Raw genomic sequence first — 24,269 nt, forward strand, 5'->3', positions numbered from 1 at the left:
TACTGTTCCTGTAGCCCTTTCCTGCAGTCAAATGACCTAGGGGCTCCCGGCACTGCATCTCAGTGCAAGAGGCATCAATGCAGTCCCTGGTTCGAATCCAGGCTGCATCACATCCGGCCGTGATTAGGACTCCCATAGGGCGGTGCACAATTGGCCCAGCGTCGTCCGGGTTTGGTCGGGGTAGACCGTCATTGTAAATAAGAATTTGTTCTTAACTGACTTGCCTAATTACATTTTAAAAAGTGGCCTCATGGGTGGAATGTTTTTAATATTTTCATAATTAGATTATTAATAAACATTATTTAAAAAAACAGAACATCTGGTGTTTCTATATCAAACGGTTTAATATTGGGATGCAAACTGAAAATGTAATACACTTCAACATGGTACAGATGTCTTCTTTTCTTAAAGCCCATAACTATGTGTGTGAGGTGTTTACTTTTGTTTCAAAGTGGATTTGTTTAAGACTACCAAGAAACACTGTGTGACCCTTCTCAGGTGGAAATAGACACCTATTAATTACTTCTGCCACTTTGTGCCACGGCTATTTAAAGCCCTCGTTATTCAAATCAAATAATTATGCCACGCAACGGCATCATCTGTTTTTGTGTTTCATTTAGACTTTGTGTTTTCTTTTACATCCCCAGGTTCACTAACAGATTGAGAGACAAAAAAACATGAATCACAAAAACACTCACTGTTTCCTTCTGCATTCAATTGCTCTATCTATTCGGAACTCAGGTAGGCTGATGAAACCTTCAGCCTTCTCATCCTAGGAAGGGAGAGGTAAGGGAAATGAGAAGCAATACATTCCAGTATGTCTGTAGAGATGACACACCTCATTAAGGATATCAGACATACTGGAATGTACTGTACACTACATGACACTGCAACATAAATGGTTCAGTGTCTGGAATATGGCTATGTTTGTGTGAGTTACCAAGACAACTCTGCAGATAGTGTTGGTAAACAGCAAGCCTGTTGTGGCAGATAAGAGAAAATAAAGTCTTGTTTGACAGCTGTAATGTACTTGTCAGAGAGCAGCTTACATTCTGGTTGGTGTACCAGTAGAGCGAGGAGTCCTTGAGGATGAACCAGTACTTCTTCCACTTCTGGGTGAAGTAGCCCTTGGCATCCTTCTTCTTCCACAGCCAGCCCTCACAGTCCCCATGGCCCAGGTCCTTACAGGAGATACGCCTACGGCTAGCGCTAGTCAGAGAACCTGGGTGGAGAGCAGGATATCACAGGGAATTCTCATAGACACATGAACACACTAAACATTCCCGGGATGATATCCTCAGTACTAGCATAATTTCAAACCCATCACAAATCCTAATATAAAATGATTGACCACCAAAAGAATCCTCACAGTGAATGGATTTATCCCACGTCTCACCTTTGGTCCTCTTTTTGGTCTTAGTCCTTAAAGACGCATAGTGAAATGACTGCAAGGAGAGGGAAGAGGAGAGGGTTTGATTAGAAGAGGTGTCTAAAGTACAGGACTCATACCAGGGGAGTAACAGTAGTATTTAAATCTTTGACTTTACCTTCCTCATGGATGAGCCTCCTTGTCTTTCGATGCCAAAACTAGCATACCTGAGGAGAGGGGAGATCAGGTTTGTAAGCCTACAACAAAATGGATGCTAATCCTCTTTATCTGGGGATGAGATCATCCTGTACTGGTATCAAACTAATCCTTACATGGATATTATTCATCATAAAAAGCAGAATCGTAACTTGATATCTACTGTATGCGAGTAAAATATGAATGTATATTCCATTGACATGAATGCATAAGTTACATGGAGTACATTAAACATTGATTTGTTTGAGTCTATCTCATGCTAGAATTCATCCCAAAGAACTTAGTATCGGTATCATTCCCATGGCTGGCCTGAATGCCCATCTGGAAATGGCTCTACTGACGGGTGGTAGCGTGGTACTGAAACATGGACACTGACTGAAGAAATGGACATCACATAGCATTCTCAATATAAGTCTCACTACTTACTTTTGTAATACACTCAGATCCAGCTTTCCTACTGTCAATCATAGTGTATTAGGTACAGAAACATCTCTTTTGGGTGTGTAACATGCAGTGGACTGGATGTCAAACACATAGAGGTATCTGACCATCATACTGACACCTTGGCTTGAACATAATTGCTCTTCACCTACCCATATACTCGGTGTACAAACTGAGCGCCAGTGCATCCATTCTACCAAAGAGAATGATCTAAACTAAGGCCTGATACATTTGGACAAGTACTGTATTGTTTCCAGCAAGTGAAAGAAGTGAGCTAAACCACAGAGCAGGTGGCAGGAAATCCAATTCAGCCAGTCTCTGTGTCTCAGTAGAGCTCAGCACAGCACAACGGAAACCGCTGAGGGGATGTGCTGCGCATGTCGGCCATTTATGAACACCTTAATCAGCACTCATCACTGTAAAAATGGCTGAGAGGACTTCTCTACTGCCAGATCTACTGTACTATTTTATAACTACATGGTTGGAGCACCCACTGAACACTGACTGTGGGAAAGATGTTGAATTGGGTTGGATTGTAGCATCAATTGGAACAAAGCACAGTGTTTCTTAAATCGAATCAGAAAATATGATTTAGGTCAGTGAAGGGTAAAGAAGAAATATTGCCTGCTTGGCAACCCTCATGATGTATGTTTAAATGTCATTCCCTTGAGGTCATTTCAATTAAGTTAATCAATTGTAACAACACACTGAAGGCAAAAATAATCTCAACTAGGATAATTCATATGATGGTATGCAGGATGACAGCAATTTACTTTACTCAAAAGAGTCATTGGTTGAATAAAAATAATTTGCAGAAGTGGGGAACTAATATACTGTAAATCCAATATCAAAACATTCACAATATAAAGTACTGTATATATCAGTGAAATGTTGATAGTTGATAAAAAGCTTTCGATTTACTGATAGCAGTATGATACAAACCAAATTGGAAGGTAGTCCCACACATCATTTTTTTTTTAAATCATTAAATAAATCAATGTTCTTCACAAAATCATCCCTAGATTGTCCCCTTGACCCCATGGAGAAGAAATGCTCACTTACCTGTCAGTGTCAGCTCTCAGTGTGTCTCCAGCTCTCTGCGGAAAGGTAAAGAGCAGATTAGCGCATCAGAGAGAAAGAGAGAGAGAGAGATCATAGCACACTGTCATCTCAGAGGGTGGACTGTGTTTCCAGTTGTGACCAGGCAGGCAGATCAGAAGATCAGGGGCAGGAATCATGGGGTGTCTGGGGTTGTTGAAGTATGGGTGGCAGTGTGGCAAACTGACTCACTTATCTAATAGTGTGACCTCAAAAACGCTTTAACCACAAAAACATCACTGCTCTGTGACACAAATATGTTGAATCTGCATTGCCAAACCACTATGCCACTATGTCTGACTGCGTTAATAGCCATATTGTCATTCTTGATGCAGGTTGACAAATAAAAACAGTAGCTGTGATGACTCACGTGGTACATTGGCACAGTGTTGCTCTCAGGCAGTGAGAAGGACAGGCCCTCTGGGGGTCCTGAGTCCAGTCTGATGGGCGGGGCCAGCATGGATGGGCTGATGGGATAGCTGGGGCTGCTGGGGTTGTGGCTCTTCTTGCGGGAACGCCGCCCAGTGTCCCGCTTGCATTCCCTGGAAACATCTGGCTCCTCCTGGATCACCAGGATCTTGTCGTCGCTCAGGTAACGTAGCAGGGAGTTGTCTGAGTCTAGCAGAGGTCAGGGAAGGAGGGAAAGGGGGTGCAAAGTTGTGTCATTTGGAAGCCCAGAGAGGTTGGTATTTGTTCATTAGGAGTCCTAGAGTGCCTATCACATTCAAATGCTTGATGGCAAAACAAACTCTTACCAAAGGTATAATGAAGCATCATTTGAAAGGAAAATAAACTTTCAGAAGATTTCTGGTTCGATACTTGCGTTCTGACGTTGAGTCAAAGTGTGAGCAGCCCCTGAGGTAATGTTTAATGTTGTTTCCATAGCTTTAGTCCATAGCGCTTCATTAACCTCACAGACCTGCATGTTTCCACAGAAACCAACCTCTGTCACGTTACCTTCCATCAGTGAGGGCAGGCCTTCAACAGTGTGTGGTTTCAGAGCAGAGGGAGGCAGCTATGTTCTTTATATCAGCACTCGCTATTTATAACACAAGTCGTGGGAGTGAGATGCTCTCACTACAGCTCACTCAACATAACTGCTATACATAGTCTCACAAAGCTAACCACCACTAAAATCAGTGCAAAACAAATATTAGGTTTTCAACTCAATTAATGCCTGACATGAACATGTTGTCTATATGTAATAGATTGAATCTCATTTTGTTAAAAAAAAAAAAATGGCTGAGCTTCTTGTGATAGCTTCATCTTTATACAGTGCAGTTTAAAAAGAGTTCTAAATGTGCATTCATGTTTCTGTCAAGATTCCCTGGTTAAATGTGAAGTCTAAAGAAACCATTGTGCTCTATGCCAGTACGTGTGGCAGTTCCAGTTAAATGAATAAAAGGTTGCCAAAGAAGCAGATGATTAGTCATGTTGTTGACAGTGGGGACTGTGATTGGTCCTCATTAGGAGTCTGTACTTTGCAGAAGCAGTGAAACAAAAGCTACTTCCTTCTCCTATTCAAGGCATTTAAGGGGGGTACTGAGGAGACTACCTGAACTTAAGGACCCACCTCTGCTACCTCTCTTGTACATATTTGGCTCCTTTGTCTCTGCCATCCAGTTGTAATCCGTTGGCATGGAAACTGGCCTGAGGTCACCTGGAAAGAAGTCCAAGTAGCATGTCAGCTGAGGTGTGAGTGGAGGGAGAGTTAGGAGCTGAGGGAAGAGTGGAGGGAGAGTTAGGAGCTGAGGGAAGAGTGGAGGGAGAGTTAGGAGCTGAGGTGTGAGTGGAGGGAGCGTTAGGAGCTGAGGGAAGAGTGGAGGGAGAGTTAGGAGCTGAGGTGTGAGTGGAGGGAGAGTTAGGAGCTGAGGGAAGAGTGGAGGGAGAGTTAGGAGCTAAGGGAAGAGTGGAGGGAGAGTTAGGAGCTGAGGTGTGAGTGGAGGGAGAGTTAGAAGCTGAGGGAAGAGCGGTGAGAGAGTTAGGAGCTGAGGGAAGAGCGGAGGGAGAGCTAGGAGCTGAAGGAAGAGTGGAGGGAGAGTTAGGAGCTGAGGTGTGAGTGGAGGGAGAGTCAGGAGCTGAAGTGTGAGTGGAGGGAGAGTTAGGAGCTGAGGGACGAGTGGAGGGAGAGTTAGGATCTGAGGGAAGAGCGGAGGGAGAGCTAGGAGCTGAGGGAAGAGTGGAGGGAGAGTTAGGAGCTGAGGGAAGAGCGGAGGGAGAGCTAGGAGCTGAGGGAAGAGTGGGGGCTGTCTCACTGAGAGGGTGAGATATGGTGAGAGAGGAGTGGCTGTGTGTGGGTGGATGTCTGCCTGACAGTGTTTAAAGTGCAGGCAGGAAAGTAAGGGGTATAAGAGGAGTAGGTTATAGCATGGGAATCCAGTTGAAAAGAAGTGAGCTTTAGAGTGAAGGGGAAACGGTAGACCTGCTGCACGTGTGTGAATGTGTGAGCATGAGAGAGACTGTGATGGGCCTTATCATGACACATGGTGCCTCCACAGACTGGGATGAGCAGATCGTACCCTGCTTGGAGCCATTATGGGCTTGGAAGGAATCCACTGTCACTTCCCTGGCAGACTGTTAACATGAAAAACACTCCGTCTGGCAGAGCCAAAGGGATTTATCTCTGCACCACTACACACTGTACAATACACGGCAAACTGAGCCTCAACAGAGCCTCAACAGCCATTTCAGTCTGATGGACGGATAGAATACTGTACATTGTCAAGGGCTGGCAAAGACCTCCTTTCCTTATCCCAGTGTTTACAGACAGTGTGTCAATCACTAAATATTCCAGAGTTGTCCCGTGGAGTAATGTGAATGAGCTCATCATGTAAAGTGCAGACAGAGGTGGCATGTAGAATAGTCAGGCTGATCTTAGGTGATGTCATCCTGACGCTGGCCATCCTACTGCTGCAGTGCTGCTGCTGATGAAGGGGCAATGACAGGGGATGTCTGACTGTGGGCGTGGGGGGTGGTGCTGGGGTGTGAGAGGGAGGGGTTTCTGTGAAACATGAATACGCTGGGGTGCATAATAATAATCTCTACTCTGCATAGCAATTGCCACGGGGCTTCACTGTACGTTCTCCACGTGCCATTTACAGCTGGAAACACTGTAGGAGAATGAGCTTAAATGAGGGCAGGAGAGGAGAGCTACCCACCTCGCCTGGAATTCCACTCTTCAATGCTCCTTTAACATTACACTACTGCCCAGAGAGAAGAGGGTGGTTGGTTGGTAGTGCTACCAATCTGGGCTGGGTGACTCACCATGGGTGGGTGTCCTGTCCCTCCGCCTGACCCCCGTGGAGCGACCCCTAGTCTCGTACTCCTGCCCCAGGGCCAGACAATCCTCCTCCACCAACGTGAAGTACTTGCCCCCATCGTGGTCCAGGTAGAAGCTGGGAGACTCCGAGCCCTTCATACCCATCTTCTCCATGCTGTACTTGCTGATGTCATCGCAGGACATGATGCCTATCTCGTCTCTGTGATTAACAGGTAGGGTATGGAGAAGATCAGGCAGGCGCAACAGGACTAAACAGTACAGTAAACAGTAGCTGTATGGGTTTGGTAGGCTCACCTGTGTCCATAGAGGCCAGAGACTGGGGACAGGATGAAGACGTCATGGCCACTGTCCAGCGTAGAGGACATCCCCATGGTCCCCATGCTGTTGGGCGGGGTGTTGGACTCACTGTTGGGACTGGTGGGGATGGGCTGTAGGGACAAGGGTGGACTCATGTAGACAGCAAGACCGAGCAGGATAGCAGGATGCAGAAGTATTAAACAATTTCCTAAATGCAATCATTTCTAATTCATAGCATTTTATGACATGATCCTATAGAATATAGTTCTCCATGTTTGAGTTACTAGAGGATTAGGGTGCAATGTTGTGAGCTTGTGTGCTAGTCAGAGAGTTCTCATAGCCCTCTACACATGTACCCATTCACAGGTTGTAAATGGCAGATTTGGCCACTGATAAACATCTAGATTGGAACACAGTGGATGTACAGTAACATGTTATTCATGACTTCAGAGCGTTGGCTTTGCGCTTCACAGTGCTGGGTGGGTTTTGACTGACAGTCATTATAAACCTGAGCACCTCGCAGCGGTGCAAAGCGACTTACCCCTCCTGCTAATTGGGCAACTTTTGCAAATGTTTTGTTGTCTGAGTGAGGGAAATGCTGTACATTAATAGGACTCTACGTATTTAGAAAGATGAGACGTTGAGGATTAGAATAAATGTCGCTTTGATGTCACAAGCAAGCCAAACACCTGCCAGTCCAAATGTTTACTTCACATTTACATAATATAAAACTCATGTCATATTCAATGTCAATGTTTATGATCATCATGTTTGATGTACAGTTACCAGATGACATGGCGTCATACCCTGACCAGAATGAGCCTGTTGGTCTATTGTGTCGTCACACGCACCTGAATGCTCTCATGACTCCTTAACTATGTGAACAAAAATGACCATCTGTTTCTCTGAATTGCATTGTGAAAGCCTAACACTGTAATATCGTATTTTATAATTTAGCTAGTCATGTTGGCAATAGAACAAGCTTTCAAATGATGCCTACCTGACCTACATTGCGATTTATAATGGAATGTTTTTGGATTAGGTAAACAACAGTAATTGTGTGATGGTGGGGATGCAGGGCTGTGTTCCAACCCAAAAAACTACAAGTGTGCTTGCTCTAGTTCCTCAGTGGCACAGCTAGGAGAGATCAAAAAGCATCTTATAGGTGAAGACTTCTTTGAATTTTTTTGTTTTATGTTGCACCTACCCCACATTTTCCAGGAATATTCTTATCATGTTACTCAATGCATCCAGAGTATTTTCAGATTTCTTTATCAACAAATGTGGCGAAAAGTTCAGTAAATGAGAGGTTTTTGGCAACTAATAGAGGGGATAACAACAGGACCCCTAACAACAAGGGATTCTGGGATCACGACTATATACAGTTGAAGTCGGAAGTTTACATACACCTTAGCCAAATATATTTCAACTCAGTTTTTCACAATTCCTGACATTTAATCCTAGTAAAAATTCCCTGTATTAGGTCAGTTAGGATCACCACTTTATTTTAAGAATGTGAAATGTCAGAATAATAGTAGAGACAATGATTTATTTCAGCTTTTATTTCTTTCATCACATTCCCAGTGGGTCAGAAGTTTACATACACTCAATTAGTATTTGGTAGCATTGCCTTTAAATTGTTTAACTTGGGTCAAACGTTTTGGGTAGCCTTCCACAAGCTTCCCACAATAAGTTGGGCGAATTTTGGCCCATTCCTCCTGACAGAGCTGGTGTAACTGAGTCAGGTTTGTAGGCCTCCTTGCTCGCATACACTTTTTCAGTTCTGCCCACAAATGTTCTATAGGATTGAGGTCAGGGCTTTGTGATGGCTGCTCCAATGCCTTGACTTTGTTGTCCTTAAGCCATTTTGCCACAATTTTGGAAGTATGCTTGGGGTCATTGTCCATTTGGAAGACCCATTTGCGACCAAGCTTTAACTTCCTGACTGATGTCTTGAGATGTTTCTTCAATATATCCACATAATTTTCCTACCTCATGATGCCATCTATTTTGTGAAGTGCACCAGTCCCTCCTGCAGCAAAGCACCACCACAACATGATGCTGCCACCCCCGTGCTTCACGGTTGGAATGGTGTTCTTCGGCTTGCAAGCCTCCCCCTTTTTCCTCCAAACATAACGATGGTCATTATGGCCAAACAGTTCTGTTTTTGTTTCATCAGACCAGAGGACATTTCTTCAAGTTGTGTCAAGTGTGGTGAGGATGAGCCCTCTCTCCCCAGGAGATACACTAGGAAGTCTAACCTACTGTGATGACTCAACCCCGTGCCCAATAACATCTGATTGGTAAAGGTCCTGTGAAAATCACATTACAACGTAAAGCAAAAAACTAAATGTTCATATATTTTCCTTTTACTCTTTTGAGTCCACTTCTACGATAAATTATCATTGCTCTGTCATTTTCCTTGAACTCCTATCAATGAAATCAGAGCCATATTCCTTCCTGATAAGTATGTATGACCACGGAGGCTTCGGAACAACTAGAGCTCACTCCTTCTCCTGGACTTGTGTAATTAATAATAAATAACACTCAAAATAGAAATCCATTTTATGTACTTCTTCATTATTAATACATCACTACAAGAAAAGTTAAAATGATGGTGTAAATGTGTTGGCTCAGTGCTGTCAAAAGAAAATACCCCAACTGTTAGATTTTTCATGTCTCTCAGACCAAAACAGGGGAAAAAAACTAAAAATAAGGAAATATGAAGCAGTGGCTTATGAATAGGTTAGGAAACAAAACAAGATCTTCTGGTCTTCTGTAGCTCAGTTGGTAGAGCATGGCGCCAGGATAGTGGGATTGACCAGCCATATGACCAGCCATATGACCAGCCATATGTAAAATGTATGCACGCAATATTGTTAATCGCTTTGGATAAAATCGTCTGCTAAATGGCATTTACAGTGCATTCGGTAAGTATTCAGACCCCTTAACTTTTTCCACATTTTGTTATGTTACAGCCTTATTCCAAAATGGATTTTAATAAATTTTTTCCTTCATCAATCTACACAAAATACCACATAATGACAAAGCGAAAACAGGTTTAACACCTTATTTACATAAGTATTTAGACCCTTTGCTCTGAGACTCGAAAATTGAGCTCAGATGCATCCTGTTCCCATTGATCATCCTTGAGATGTTTCGTCAACTTGATTGGAGTCCACGTGTTGTAAATTCAATTGATTGGATATCATTTGGAAAGGCTCACACCTGCCTATAAAAGGTCCCACAGGTGACAGTGCATGTCAGAGCAAAAACCAAGCCATGAGGTCGAAGTAATTGTCCATAGAGCTCCGAGACAGGATTGTGTCAAGGAACAGATCTGCGGAAGAGTAGAAAAAAAGTTCTGCAGCATTTAAGGCCCCAAAGAACACAGTGGCCTCCATCATTCTTAAATGGAAGAAGTTTGGAGTCTTCCTAGAGCTGGCCACCCGGCCAAATTGAACAATGAGAGGAGAAGGGCCTTGGTCAGGGAGGTGACCAATAACCTGATGGTCACTCTGACAGAGCTCCTGAGTTCCTCTGTGGAGATGGGAGAATCTTCCAGAAGGACAACCATCTCTGCAGCATACCACCAATCAGGCTTTTATGGTAGAGTTGCCAGACGGAAGCCACTCAGTAAAAGGCACATGACAGCCCGCTTGGAGTTTGCCAAAAGGCACCTAAAGGACTCAGACCATGAGAAACAAGATTCCCTATGCCAAGTGTCATGTCTTGAGGAAACCTGGCACGATCCCTACGGTGAAGCATAGTGGTGGCAACGTCATGCTGTGGGGATGTTTTTCCGTGGCAGGAAATGGGAGATTAGTCAGGATCGAGGGAAAGATGAATGGAGCAAAGTACAGAGATATCCTTGAAGGCTCGAGGCTGTAATCGCTGCCAAAGTTGCTTCAACAAAGTACTGAGTAAAGGGTCTGAATACTTATGTAAATATGTTATTTCAAATTTGTATTTTTAATGTGCAAAATGTTATATTACGGGGTATTGTGTGTAGATTGATGATAATTTTAGAATAAGGCTGTAATGTAAGAAAATGTGGAAAAGGTCAAGGAGTACTGGAATACTTGAATACTTTCCAACTGCACTGTATTATTATTAAAAGACAACCCTGCACAAAATAATGATTACAGCTGGTAGTGCTCCCACTATGAGCAGCCACATTAACCTCAGCATTAACCTCTGTCCTTGGTTCTGTCTGTGTCCTATCAGTCTGTCCAGGGCAGCTGACTGAGAGTACTACTGTATGACACTGGATGAACAGATGGCTAGGTTCACTCTTCATTGACTCTTATCCACAATGGGAAACACTGAGTGCTTGATGGTGGTTCATTGAAGATTCATTTCAAATTCATCTCACATTGTCTTTGTCCTCTACTACCTGGATTTTCCATAGGCTTCTCTGTCATCATCTATTTGGTAACGAGTTAATTTAAAAATAGAACAGGCTACCCTTTCTCTAAGCCGTGTTGAGCTCCGGTGGTCTGACTCTTTTTGACTGACACATCCATCATAAACAGTCCTGGGAGACAAAGTCACTCTAACAGTGTTCGTACCATATATCAGCTGCTCCTACAGTCATCCGGCATGCTGTCATTTAACTCTGAGGTGCTTCATTAACCAAACACTGGGTGAATTCTACTGTTCCTGACTGATTGGTAACCTTTGTGTGTATTTGTTTGTTTAACCTGTAAGACTGCCAACAATAACCTCCCTGGAAGGCAATCCAATACTCCATTTTTTTTTATTTTATTCAGCCACAATAATGAAGCATAGCTCAAGCAGAACCCTGTTCATTTCAGACTGAAAAACATGCCACTGTGCCAAATAATCAATCCATCATTATTTCCCTGACATGACTGCAGTGCATATGCACACCCTCATCACAGTCCCATACAGGAGCAACCATTCTGGCTCCACATATCGAGATATGATGATGATGTGCTGATTATCTGAACGCATTAACTGATTTCACTGCAGATGCCAAAGACATGTAACCACAGAAACGGTCCTGGGCATCATCAAGGCAACCCATGCAGCATGAAAATGAGTAAGCCTAGTGCAGACCTAAAAATAGCTCTCACGCAGTACAGGGCTCCCGAAGAAAAACCATCCAGGCAGTTATGAAGTAAACCCCCAACCCCCAACCCCCTCTACCGTCATCCTCCCCAGCTAGCGTTCTGTCTTTGTTCCTCCTCCTCAGGCAGCCCCTGTTTCCCCCAGCCAGTCCCCATACTGTACTGTCTGTACTACATCCACACTGAGCAGCACAATGGATTCACTATCTCCTTCACTGACGCGCCACCAATGATGTATATAAACCCTGGATTGCTGATGCTTTGTATTGGCCGATTTGAAGCCACCGGTCTGCCATATTGGCTTTCGACAGAAGAAGCAGTCCTCCATAGGAATGAATGGAATTCTACAGTATTTCAATTAAATGTTTAAAGTACAAAATTACATGTACCAAAATTGAGGCGCGGGGTCTTCAAAATAGCACCCCCCTGTCAGTCATCTAGTGTATATATAAATCATTACACTCCACACAATCCATTAGAACTCAATTAAAGAGTGACCAGATATGAGTTATAAGTTAAGTGCTTACTCACAGATAATTACCCTTTAATTCATCATGTATCATAATGTAATTTATTAACATTGCGGCACTCATAAGGAACTTCTAGGCCAGTTGGTCATTATCAATAATGAGCGCTTTGTTCCTTATCGCTAAAATTAAACAGCAACCAGATGAATTGGTGAAATAATTGCTATTCATATCTACCAGAAGGAATCCTCAACAGATATTCAAACAAAACCAATCACATCATAATATAATTACCTGGAGTGCAAGGGGTTTCCATCGTACATTCTTGAGCAGTGCAGGGGCAGATGTGAGAGTGTTCTGAGGTCTCTTCTTCAGGGTGAGGATGACTCCATTGGGGTCTTCTCTGAGGGCATTCACCAGGTTCTTCAGCTGCCAGCCCACCTGCACAGATACACCACAGAGGAGAGAGACAATTCAACACTCTCAGTGAGGCTGAAGAAATACTCAACCAATCATGGCAATAGAGCTAGTAAATTACAGTAGCTACTGTGGTTCTGAACATCTCTTCAACCAACTATGCCTAAGAGGAACACCGGAGATAATGACGGTGAAAACAACTGCAAAACCATTCCAATACACTACAGCCCATTCCCACAAATTACAGTGCTTGGATAAGAATGGCCTTTTGCACAAAAACAGTTAACTAAACAGCATGTGCTGGAAAGTGTTGCATACAATGTAGACAAAATGTTGTTCCTTTTATTTATTTTCTTGACTGAACATAACCATTTTCAAAATTCTGTCCCATCTGTTGTACAATGTTAAACAACGTTTAACAGAAGTTAAACAAACTGATAGTGTTGCACCTCGTGCCGACCTATAATGTATCGCAAGGCATCAGCGCCAAGCCCTACTGGGCTCTGACCCGCAACAGACAGTGTGCAGCTGTGCTACAGTGAGCTTGGATCTACTGATGGCGGTGTGCTCCCAGGCAGGCTTCAGTAGAGGCAGGGGAGCAGAAAAAGCAGGTCACGTCCCCCTCCCTCCCTCTCCCTTCCTCCCTCTCTACGCCACGCTGAGCACCTCTCTCTACCTCTGTGCTCTGTAGAGTGCCAATGTTAATAATGCAACTTATCTGTAAACAGGTTACATTATTCTACTCAGGGACTGGCATGGCAACATAGTCAAACTATAAAAACACACACACACACACACACACACACACACACACACACACATCACTGTTTGGCTGAGACACTGTCTCTGTGTTCACAACAGCTTCGATGCCGACTGGCAATGACCCATTTCACTCCCACAAAGACTACAAACATCGCCTGTCTTAAAAAGACACAGACAGACACAATTACTGTACATACAGTACAATACACACACATACTCTATACACAGTACCAGTCAAAAGACTGGACTCACCTACTCATTCTTTATTTTTTTTTCTACATTGTAGAATAATAGTGAAGACATCAACACTATGAAATAACACATATGGAATCATGTAGTAACCAAAAAAGTGTTAAACAAATCAAAATATATTTTAGGTTTTAGATTCTTTGAGTAGCCACCCTTTGCCTTGAAGACAGCTTTGCACACTCTTGCAATTCTCTCAACCAGCTTAATGAGGTAGTCACCTGGAATGCATTTCAATTAGCAGATGTGCCTTGTTAAAAGTTAATTTCTGGAATTTCTTTCCTTAATGCATTTAAGCCAATATGTTGTGTTGTGACAAGGTAGGGGTGGTATACAGAAGACAGCCCTGTTTGGTAAATGACTAAGTCCATATAAAAGCAAGAACAGCTCAAATAAGCAAAGGGGAAACGACAGTCCATCATTACTTTAACCTCTCTGGGACATGTGGGACGCTAACATCCCACCCGCGGTACACCCTATTCAACAGCCAGTGAAATAGCAGGGCGGCAAATTCAAAACAACAAAAATCTCATAATTCAAATTTCTCAAACATACAATTATTATATCCCATTGTAAAGATAATCTTCTCGTTAATCCAACCACATTGTCCGATTTCAAAAAGGCTTTATGGCGAAAGCATAACATTAGATTATGTTAGGACAGCGCCGTAACAAGAAAACCCACACAGCCATTTTCCAAGCAAGGAGAGGCGTCACAAAAACCAGAAATACAGCTAAAATTAATCACTAACCTTTGATGATCTTCATCAGATGACACTCCCAGGACTCAATGTTAGACAATACATGTATGTTTTGTTCGATAAAGTTCATATTTATATCCATAAACCCCATTTTACATTGGCGCATGATGTTCAGAAAATGTATTCCCTCCAAAACCTCCGGTGAATGAGCACATCAATTTACAAAAATACTCATCATAAACGCTGATAAAATTTACAACAGTTATTGAAAGAATTATAGATACACTTCTCCTTAATGCAACCGCTGTGTCAGATTTTAACCTGTTGGGGGTAGGGGGCAGTATTTGCACGGCCGGATAAAAAACGTACCCGATTTAATCTGGTTATTACTACTGCCCAGAAACTAGAATATGCATATAATTATTGGCTTTGGATAGGAAACACCCTAAAGTTTCTAAAACTGTTTGAATGGTGTCTGTGAGTATAACAGAACTCATATGGCAGGCAAAAACCTGAGAAGATTCCTTACAGGAAGTGGCCTGTCTGACCATTTCTTGGGCTTCTACATTCTCTTTATTGAAAACTGAGGATCTCTGCTGTAACGTGACACTTCCTACGGCTCCCATAGGCTCTCAGAAGGCGGCAAAAAACTGAATGATGTCTTTGCAGCCCCTAGCTGAAAAACATTAGCGCATTTGGTAAGTGGTCGATCAGAGGACAATGAGACTAAGGTGCGTGCACGAGGCGACACCATGTTTTTATTTTCTCTGTGTTTGAACGTAAACAGGGTTTCCCGGTCGGAATATTATCGCTTTTTTACGAGAAAAATAGCATAAAAATTGATTTAAACAGCGGTTGACATGCTTCGAAGTACGGTAAAGAAATTTTTAGATTTTTTTTGTCACGAAACGCGTCGGGCGCGTCACCCTTCGTCACCCTTCGGATAGTGTCTTGAACGCACGAACAAAACAGAGGATATTTGAACATAACTATGGATTATTTTGAACCAAACCAACATTTGTTATTGAAGTAGAAGTCCTGGGAGTGCATTCTGACGAAGAACAGCAAAGATAATCAAATTTTTCTTATAGTAAATCTGACTTTGGTGAGGGCTAAACTTGGTGGGTGTCTAAATAGCTAGCCCGTGATGGCTGGGCTATCTACTCAGAATATTGCAAAATGTGCTTTCACTGAAAAGCTATTTTAAAATCGGACACCGCGATTGCATAAAGGAGTTCTGTATCTATAATTCTTAAAATGATTGTTATGTTTTTTGTGAACGTTTATCGTGAGTAATTTAGTAAATTCACCGGAAGTTTGCGGTGGGTATGCTAGTTCTGAACGTCACATGCTAATGTAAAAAGCTGGTTTCTGATATAAATATGAACTTGATTGAACAAAACATGCATGTATTGTATAACATAATGTCCTAGGATTGTCATCTGATGAAGATCATCAAAGGTTTAGTGCTGCATTTAGCTGTGGTTTGGGTTTATGTGACATTATATGCTAGCTTGAAAAATGGGTGTCTGATTATTTCTGGCTGGGTACTCTGCTGACATAATCTAATGTTTTGCTTTCGTTGTAAAGCCTTTTTGAAATCGGACAGTGTGGTTAGATTAACGAGAGTCTTGTCTTTAAAATGGTGTAAAATAGTCATATGTTTGAGAAATTCAAGTAATAGCATTTCTAAGGTATTTGAATAATGCGCCACGGGATTCCACTGGCTGATGCGTAGGTGGGACGATTTCGTCCCACCTACCCTAGAGAGGTTATAAAAGTTTTACGGCGAAAGCACATTTTTCAATATTCTGAGTACAGAGCTCAGCCATTAAAGCAAGCTATACATTTATCCGCCAAGTTCTTGAGTCATCTAAACTCAGAATTAGTATTATAAATCTTTACTTACCTTTGCTGATCTTCATCGGAATGCACTCCCAGGACTCCCACTTCCACAAAAAAGGTTGTTTTGTTCGATAAACTCCATATTTATGTCCAAATACCTCCGTTTTGTTCGCGTGTTCAGATCACTAATCCAAAGGCATAACGGGTGAGCGCAAAACCAGAGACGAAAAGTTAAATAGTTCCATTACCGTTCGTAGAAACATGTCAAACGATGTTTACAATCAATCCTTAGGGTCTTTTTAACATAAATCTTTGATAATATTCCAACCGGACAATAGCATATTCATTACACAGGAAAAAGAAAGAGCGGCGTGCCTGTGTGCTTGCACAGTAAACAACTCGTTGGTCCCAGGCTTGAGTCAGCTCCTATTCTCTGCCCAGTAACAGTAGAAGCATAAAACAAGGTTCTAAAGACTGTTGACATCTAGTGGAAGCCTTAGGAAGTGCAAAATGACCCCACAGACACTGTAGTTTGAATAGGGATTAGATAGAAAAACTACAAGCCACTTCCTGGTTGGATTTTTTCTCAGGTTTTTGCCTGCCACATGAGTTCTGTTATACTCACAGACATCATTCAAAGAGTTTTAGAAACTTCAGTGTTTTCTATAATATGCATATCCTACCTTCTGGGCCCGAGTAGCAGGCAGTTTAATTTGTGCACGTTATTCATCTGAATTTCTGAATACATATATATAATGTCACCAAGAAGTTAAGACATGAAGGTCAGTCAATCTGGAACGTTTCACGAACTTTGAAAGTTTCTTCAGGTGCAGTCGCAAAAACCATCAAGGGCTATGATGAAGATGGCTCTCATGAGGACCGCCACAGGAAAGGAAGACCCAGAGTTACCTTTGCTGAAGAGGATAAGTTCATTAGAGTTACAAGCCTCAGAAATTGCAGCCCAAATAAATGCTTCAAAGAGTTCAAGTAACAGAAAAATCTCATCATCAGCTGTTCAGAAGAGACTGCATGAATCAGGCCTTCATGGTCGAATTGCTGCAAAGAAACCACTATTAAAGGACACCAATAAGAAGAGACTTGCTTGGGTCAAGAAACACGAGCAATGGACATTAGACGGGTGGAAATCTGTGCTTTGGTCTGATGAGTCCAAATTTGAGATTTTTGGTTCCAACCGCCGTGTCATTGTGAGACACAGAGTACGTGAACGGATAATCTCTTCATGTGTACTTCCCACCGTGAAGCATGGAGGAGGAGGTGTGACGCAACTGGTGACACTCAGTGATTTATTTAGAATTCAAGCACACTTAACAAGCATGGCTACCACAGCATTCTGCAGCTATGCGCCATCCCATCTGGTTTGCGCTTAGTGGGACTATCATTTGTTTTTCAACAGGACAATGACCCAACACACCACCAGGCTGTGTAAGGGCTATTTCACCAAGAAGGAGAGTGATGGAGTGCTGCATCAAATGACCTGGCCTCCACAATCACCCAACCTCAAACTAATTGACATGGTTTGGGATGAGTTGGACCGCAGAGTTTTTTTAAATTAAAAAAATATATATATATATTTCACCAGGTAGGCCAGTTGAGAACAAGTTCTCATTTACAACAGCAACCTGGCCAAGATAAAGCAAAGCAGTTCGACACAAACAACAACACAGAGTTACACATGGAATAAACAAACATACAGTCAATAACAATAGAAAAGTCTATAAACAGTGTGTGCAAATGAAGTTAGATAAGGGAGGTAAGGCAATAAATAGGCCATAGCGGCAAAAAAATTACAATTTAGCAATAAACACTGGAGAGATGAATGTGCAAGTAGAGATACTGGGTTGCAAAGTAGCAAAACAATAAATAACAGTATGTGGATGAGGTAGCTGGATGGGTTATTTACAGTTGGGCTATGTACAGGTGCAATGATCTGTGACCTGCTCTGACAGCTGGTGCTTAAAGTTAGAGAGGGAGATATGAGTCTTCAGCTTCAGTGATTTTTGCAATTCGTTCCAGTCATTGGCAGCAGAGAACTGGAAGGAAAGGCGGCCAAAGGTGGAATTGGCTTTGGGGGTGACCAGTGAAATATACCTGCTGGAGCGCCTGCTACGGGTGGGTGCTGCTATGGTGACCAGTGAGCTGAGATAAGGCGGGGCTTTACCTAGCAAAGACTTATAGACAACCTGGAGCCAGTGGGTTTGGCGACAAATATGAAGCGAGGGCCAGCCAATGAGAGTATACAGGTCGCAGTGGTGGGTAGTATATGGGGCTTTGGTGACAAAACGGATGGCACTGTGATAGACTACATCCAATTTGCTGAGTAGAGTGTTGAAGGCTATTTTGTAAATGACATCGCCATAGTCAAGGATCGGTAGGATAGTCACTTTTACGAGGGTATGTTTGGCAGCATGGGTGAAGGATGCTTTGTTGCAAAATAGGAAGCCGATTCTAGATTTAATTTTGGATTGGAGATGCTTAATGTGAGTATGGAAGGAGAGTTTACAATCTAACCAGACACCTAGGTATTTGTAGTTGTCCACATATTCTAAGTCAGAACCGTCCAGAGTAGCGATGCTGGATGGGCGAGCAGGTGCGGGCAGCAATCGGTTGAAGAGCATGCATTTAGTTTTACTTGCATTTAAGAGCAGTTGGAGGCCAAGGAAGGAGAGTTATATGGCATTAAAGCTCATCTGCAGGTTAGTTAACACAGTGTCCAAAGAAAGCCCAGAAGTATACAGAATGGTGTCATCTGCGTAGAGGTGGATCAGAGAATCACCAGCAGCAAGAGCAACATCATTGATGTATACAGAGAAGAGAGTCGGCCAGAGAATTGAACCCTGTGGCACCCCCATAGAGACTGCCAGAGGGCCGGACAACAGGCCCTCCGATTTGACACACTGAACTCTGTCTGAGAAGTAGTTGGTGAACCAGGGGAGGCAGTCATTTGAGAAACCAAGGCTGTTGAGTCTGCCGATAAGAATGTGGTGATTGACAGAGTCGAAAGCCTTGGCCAGGTCGATGAATACAGCTGCACAGTATTGTCTCTTATCGATGGAGATTATGATATCGTTTAGGACCTTGAGCGTGGCTGAGGTGCAGCCATGACCAGCTCAGAAACCAGATTGCATAGCGGAGAAGGTACGGTGGGATTCGAAATGGTCGGTGATCTGTTTGTTAACTTGGCTTTTGAAGACCTTTGAAAGGCAGGGTAGGATAGATATAGGTATGTAACAGTTTGGGTCTAGAGTGTCTCCCCCTTTGAAGAGGGGGATGACCGCGGCAGCTTTCCAATCTTTGGGGATCTCAGACGATACGAAAGAGAGGTTGAACAGGCTAGTAATAGGGGTTGCAACAATTGCAATTTTAGAAAAAGAGGGTCCAGATTGTCTAGCCCAGCTGATTTGTATGGGTCCAGATTTTTCAGCTCATTCAGAACATCTGTTATCTGGATTTGGTTGAAGGAAAAATGGGGGAGGCTTGGGCAAGTTGCTGTGGGGGGTGCAGGGCTGTTGACCGGGGTAGGGGTAGCCAGATGGAAAGCATGGCCAGCCGTAGAAAAATGCTTATTGAAATTCTCAATTATCATGGATTTATCGGTGGTGACAGTGTTTCCTAGCCTCAGTGCAGTGGGCAGCTGGGAGGAGGTGCTCTTATTCTCCATGGACTTTACAGTGTCCCAGAATGTTTTGGAGTTTGTGCTACAGGATGCAAATTTCTGTTTGAAAAAGCTAGTGTTTGCTTTCCTAACTGCCTGTGTATATTGGTTCCTAACTTCCCTGAAAAGTTGCATATCGCGCGGCAGTATTCGATGCTAATGCAGTATGCCACAAGAAGTTTTTGTGTTGGTCTAAGGCAGTCAGGCCTGGAGTGAACCAAGGGCTATATCTGTTCCTGGTTCTACATTTTTTGAATGGGGCATGCTTATTTAAGATGGTGAGGAAAACACTTTTAAAGAATAACCAGGCATCCTCTACTGATGGAATGAGGTCAATATCCTTCCAGGATACCCGGGCCAGGTCGATTAGAAAGGCCTGCTCGCTGAAGTGTTTTAGGGAGCGTTTGACAATGATGAGGGGTGGTTGTTTGACCGCGGACCCATTACGGACGCAGGCAATGAGGCAGTGATCGCTGAGATCCTGGTTGAAGACAGCAGAGGTGTATTTGGAGGGCAGGTTGGTTAGGATGATATCTATGAGGGTGCCCGTGTTTACGGATTTGGGGTTGTACCTGGTAGGTTCATTGATAATTTGTGTGAGATTGAGGGCATCTAGCTTAGATTGTAGGACAGCCGGGGTGTTAAGTATGTCCCAGTTTAGGTCACCTAACAGTACGAGCTCTGACGATAGATGGGGGCAATCAATTCACATATGGTGTCCATGGCACAGCTGGGGGCAGAAGGTGGTCTATAGCAAGCAGCAATGGTGAGAGACTTGTTTCTGGAAAGGTGGATTTTTAAAAGTAGAAGCTCAAATTGTTTGGGCACAGACCTGGATGGTATGACAGAACTCTGCAGGCTATCTGCAGTAGATTGCAACTCCACCCCCTTTGGCAGTTCTATCTTGTCGGAAAATGTTATAGTTAGGGATGGAAATGTTAGGGGTTTTGGTGGCCTTCCTAAGCCAGGATTTAGACACGGCAAGTACATCCAGGTTGGCAGAGTGTGCTAAAGCAGTGAATAAAACAAACTTAGGGAGGAGGCTTCTAATGTTAACATGCATGAAACCAAGGCTTTTATGGTTACAGAAGTCAACAAATGAGATTGCCTGGGGAATGGGAGCGGAGCTAGGCACTGCAGGGCCTGGATTAACCTCTACATCACCAGAGGAACAGAGGAGGAGTATGATAAGGGTATGGCAAAAGGCTATAAGAACTGGTCGTATAGTGCATTCGGAACAAAGAGTAAAACGAGCTGGTTTCTGGGCACGGAAGAATAGATTCAAGGCATAATGTACAGACAAGGGTATAGTAGGATGTGAATATAGTGGAGGTAAACCTAGGCATTGAGTGACGATGAGAGAGGTATTGTCTCTAGAGACAGCATTTAAACCAGGTGAGGTCACCGCATATGTGGGAGGTGGAACAAAAGGGTTAGCTAAGGCATATTGAGCAGGGCTGGAGGCTCTACAATGAAATAAGACAATAATCACTAACCAAAACAACAATGGACAAGGCATATTGACATTAGGGAGAGGCATGCGTAGCCGAGTGATCATGGGGTCTAGTGAGTAGCTAAGCGGGTTGGAGACACAGCGATTCAGACAGCTAGCGGGCCGGGGCTAGCAGGCTAGCAGAAGGGCCTTAGAGGGACGTCGGAATGGAAGAAGTCAGTTGTAGCCCCCTCGGGCGGTTACGTCGGCAGACCAGTCGTGATGAATCGGCAGGGCTCCGTGTAGTAAAAGGGTCCAGGCCAATTAGCAAAATATGTATTGTAGCCCAAGAAAATTGGCTGATGGGCCTCTTCAACTTACAGTCCGATATGCTCTAGACAGCTAGCGGGCCGCGGCTAGCAGGCTAGCAGATGGGCATTCAGGGGACGTCGCGACGGAAGAGCCTGTTGAAAGCCCCTTCGGGCGGATTACATTGGTAGACCAGTCGTGAAGGATCGGCAGGGCTCCATATCGGCAGTAAAAGGAGTCCAGGCCAATTGGCAAAATACGTATTGTAGCCCAAGGAGTGGCTGATGGACCTCTTCAGCTATGAGATGGGCCTAGCATAGGCTAGCTCCAGGCAAATTGGTGCTTGCTTCGGGACAGATACGTTAGCCAGGAGTAGCCACTCGGATAGCAGCTAGAAAGCTGCGATGATCCAGTTGAAAAGGTTTAGAGCTTGCAGTAGGAATCCGGAGATGTGGGGAAAAGAGTCCGGTATGCTCTGGGATGAATCGCGCTGTGCAGACTGGCAGGAGTTGTCCAGGCTAAAGGTTAGCTGATGAGCTAGCAGTGGCTAGCTGACTACTAGCTAGTAGCTAGTTAGCTGGCTAGCCACAGTTGGGGCTTCCGGTTCTAAATGAAAGAAAATAGCAGAACCATACTAGCAGATCCATACCACATTGGGTGAGGCTGGTTGCAGGAGAGAATGTTGGAGTTGAGGTTAAAAAATATTTAAAAAATATATACTAAATATATGCAAAGAAAAAAGATATATACACGGGACATGACAAGACGAAGACCAGACGAAGACGAAGATGCCTGACTGCTACGCCATCTTGGAATGTTGTAAAACTCACAAATGTTGTAAAAGCAGCCAACAAGTGCTCAGCATATGTTAGAATTCCTTCAAGACTGTTGGAAAAGCTGTCCAGGTGAAGCTGGTTGAGAGAATGTCAAGAGTGTGCAAAGCTGTCATCAAGGCAAAGGGTGGCAACTTTGAAAAATCTCAAATATAAAACACTTTTTTGTTTACATGATTCCCATGTGTGTTATTTCATAGTGGAGGTCTTACTATTATTCTATAATGTAGAAAATTGTAAAAATAAAGAAAAACCTTTGAATAAGTACAGTTCAAGTCAGAAGTCTACATACACCTTAGCCAAAATACATTTAAACTCAGTTTTTCACAATTCCTGACATTTAATCCTAGCACAAATTCCCTGTTTTAGGTCAGTTAGATCACCCCTTTATCTTAAGAATGTGACATGTCAGAATAATAGTTGAGAGAATTATTTATTTCAGCTTTTATTTCTTTCATCACATTCCCAGTGGGTTAGAAGTTTACATACACTCAATTAGTATTTGGTAGCGTTGCCTTTAAATTGTTTAACTTGGGTCATACGTTTCAGGTAGCCTTCCACATGCTTCCCACAATAAGTTGGGTGAATTTTGGCCCATTCCACCTGACAGAGCTGGTGTAAGCTGACAGAGCTGGAGTCAGTTTTGTAGGCCTCCTTACTCGCACACACTTTTTCAGTTCTGCCCACATATTTTCTATAGGATTGAGGTCAGGGCTTTGTTATGGCCACTCCAATACTTTGACTTTGTTGTCCTTAAGCCATTTTGCCACAACTTTGGAATTATGCTTGGGGTCATTGTCCATTTGGAAGACAAATTTGCAACCAAGCTTTAACTTCCTGACTGATGTCTTGAGATGTTTCTTCAATATATCCACATAATTTTCCTCCCTCATGATGCCATCTATTTTGTGAAGTGCACCAGTCCCTCCTGCAGCAAAGCACCCCCACAACATGATGCTGCCATCCCCGTGCTTCATGGTTGGAATGGTGTTCTTCGGCTTGCAAGCCTCCCCATGTGCAGTTGCAAACAATGTCTGGCTTTTTTTGGCTGTTTTTGAGCAGTGGCTTCTTCCTTGCTGAGCGGCCTTTCAGGTTATGTCGATATTGGACTCGTTTCACTGTGGATATAGATACTGTTGTACCTGTTTCCTCCAGCATCTTCACAAGGTCCTTTGCTGTTGTTCTGGGATTGATTTGCACTTTTCGCACCAAAGTACATTCATCTCTAGGTGACAGAACACGTCTTCTTCCTGAGCAGTGTGACGGCTGCGTGGTCCCATGGTGTTTATACTTGCGTACTATTGTTTCTACAGATGAACGTGGTACTTTCAGGCATTTGGAAATTTCTCCGAATGATGAACCTGACTTGTGGAGGTCTACAATCTTTTTTCTGAGGTCTTGGCTGATTTCTTTTGATTTTCCCATGATGTCAAGAAAAGAGGCACTGAGTTTGAAAGTAGGCCTTGAAATACATCCACAGGTATATCTTCAATTGACTCAAATTATGTCAATTAGCCTATCAGAAGCTTCTAAAGCCATGACATCATTTTCTGGAATTTTCCAAGCTGTTTAAAGGCACAGTCAACTTAGTGTATGTAAACTTCTGACCCACTGGAATTGTGATACTCTGAATTATAAGTTAAATAATCTGTGTGTAAACAATTGTTGGAAAAATTACTTGTGTCATGCACAAAGTAGATGTCCTAACCGACTTGCCAAAACTATAGTTTGTTAACAAGACATTTGTGGAGTGGTTGAAAAACGAGTTTGAATGACTCCAACCTAAGTGTA

General features: G+C 43.2%; 1 protein-coding gene across 3 annotated transcripts in view; it reads right to left on the minus strand.

Moving 5' to 3' along the window:
• LOC106603324 (connector enhancer of kinase suppressor of ras 2) overlaps nt 1–24,269 on the minus strand; it is a 65,253-nt gene that overhangs the window by 5,049 nt on the left and 35,935 nt on the right. The window contains exons 9-18 of one of the 3 annotated variants that reach the window (XM_045717042.1): nt 12,556–12,702; nt 6,699–6,832; nt 6,389–6,603; nt 4,698–4,784; nt 3,495–3,742; nt 3,089–3,123; nt 1,548–1,596; nt 1,370–1,445; nt 1,050–1,222; nt 699–772 (exon numbers count right to left, since the gene is read on the minus strand). In XM_045717042.1, the coding sequence (XP_045572998.1) occupies nt 699–772; nt 1,050–1,222; nt 1,370–1,445; nt 1,548–1,596; nt 3,089–3,123; nt 3,495–3,742; nt 4,698–4,784; nt 6,389–6,603; nt 6,699–6,832; nt 12,556–12,702 (1,238 nt within the window). The remainder of the gene's footprint in view (nt 1–698; nt 773–1,049; nt 1,223–1,369; nt 1,446–1,547; nt 1,597–3,088; nt 3,124–3,494; nt 3,743–4,697; nt 4,785–6,388; nt 6,604–6,698; nt 6,833–12,555; nt 12,703–24,269) is intronic. The other 2 variants (XM_014196858.2, XM_045717043.1) reach the window with 2 other exon arrangements.

The sequence above is a fragment of the Salmo salar genome, chromosome ssa04 (genome assembly GCF_905237065.1).
Source record: "Salmo salar chromosome ssa04, Ssal_v3.1, whole genome shotgun sequence".
Lineage (NCBI taxonomy): Eukaryota > Metazoa > Chordata > Actinopteri > Salmoniformes > Salmonidae > Salmo > Salmo salar.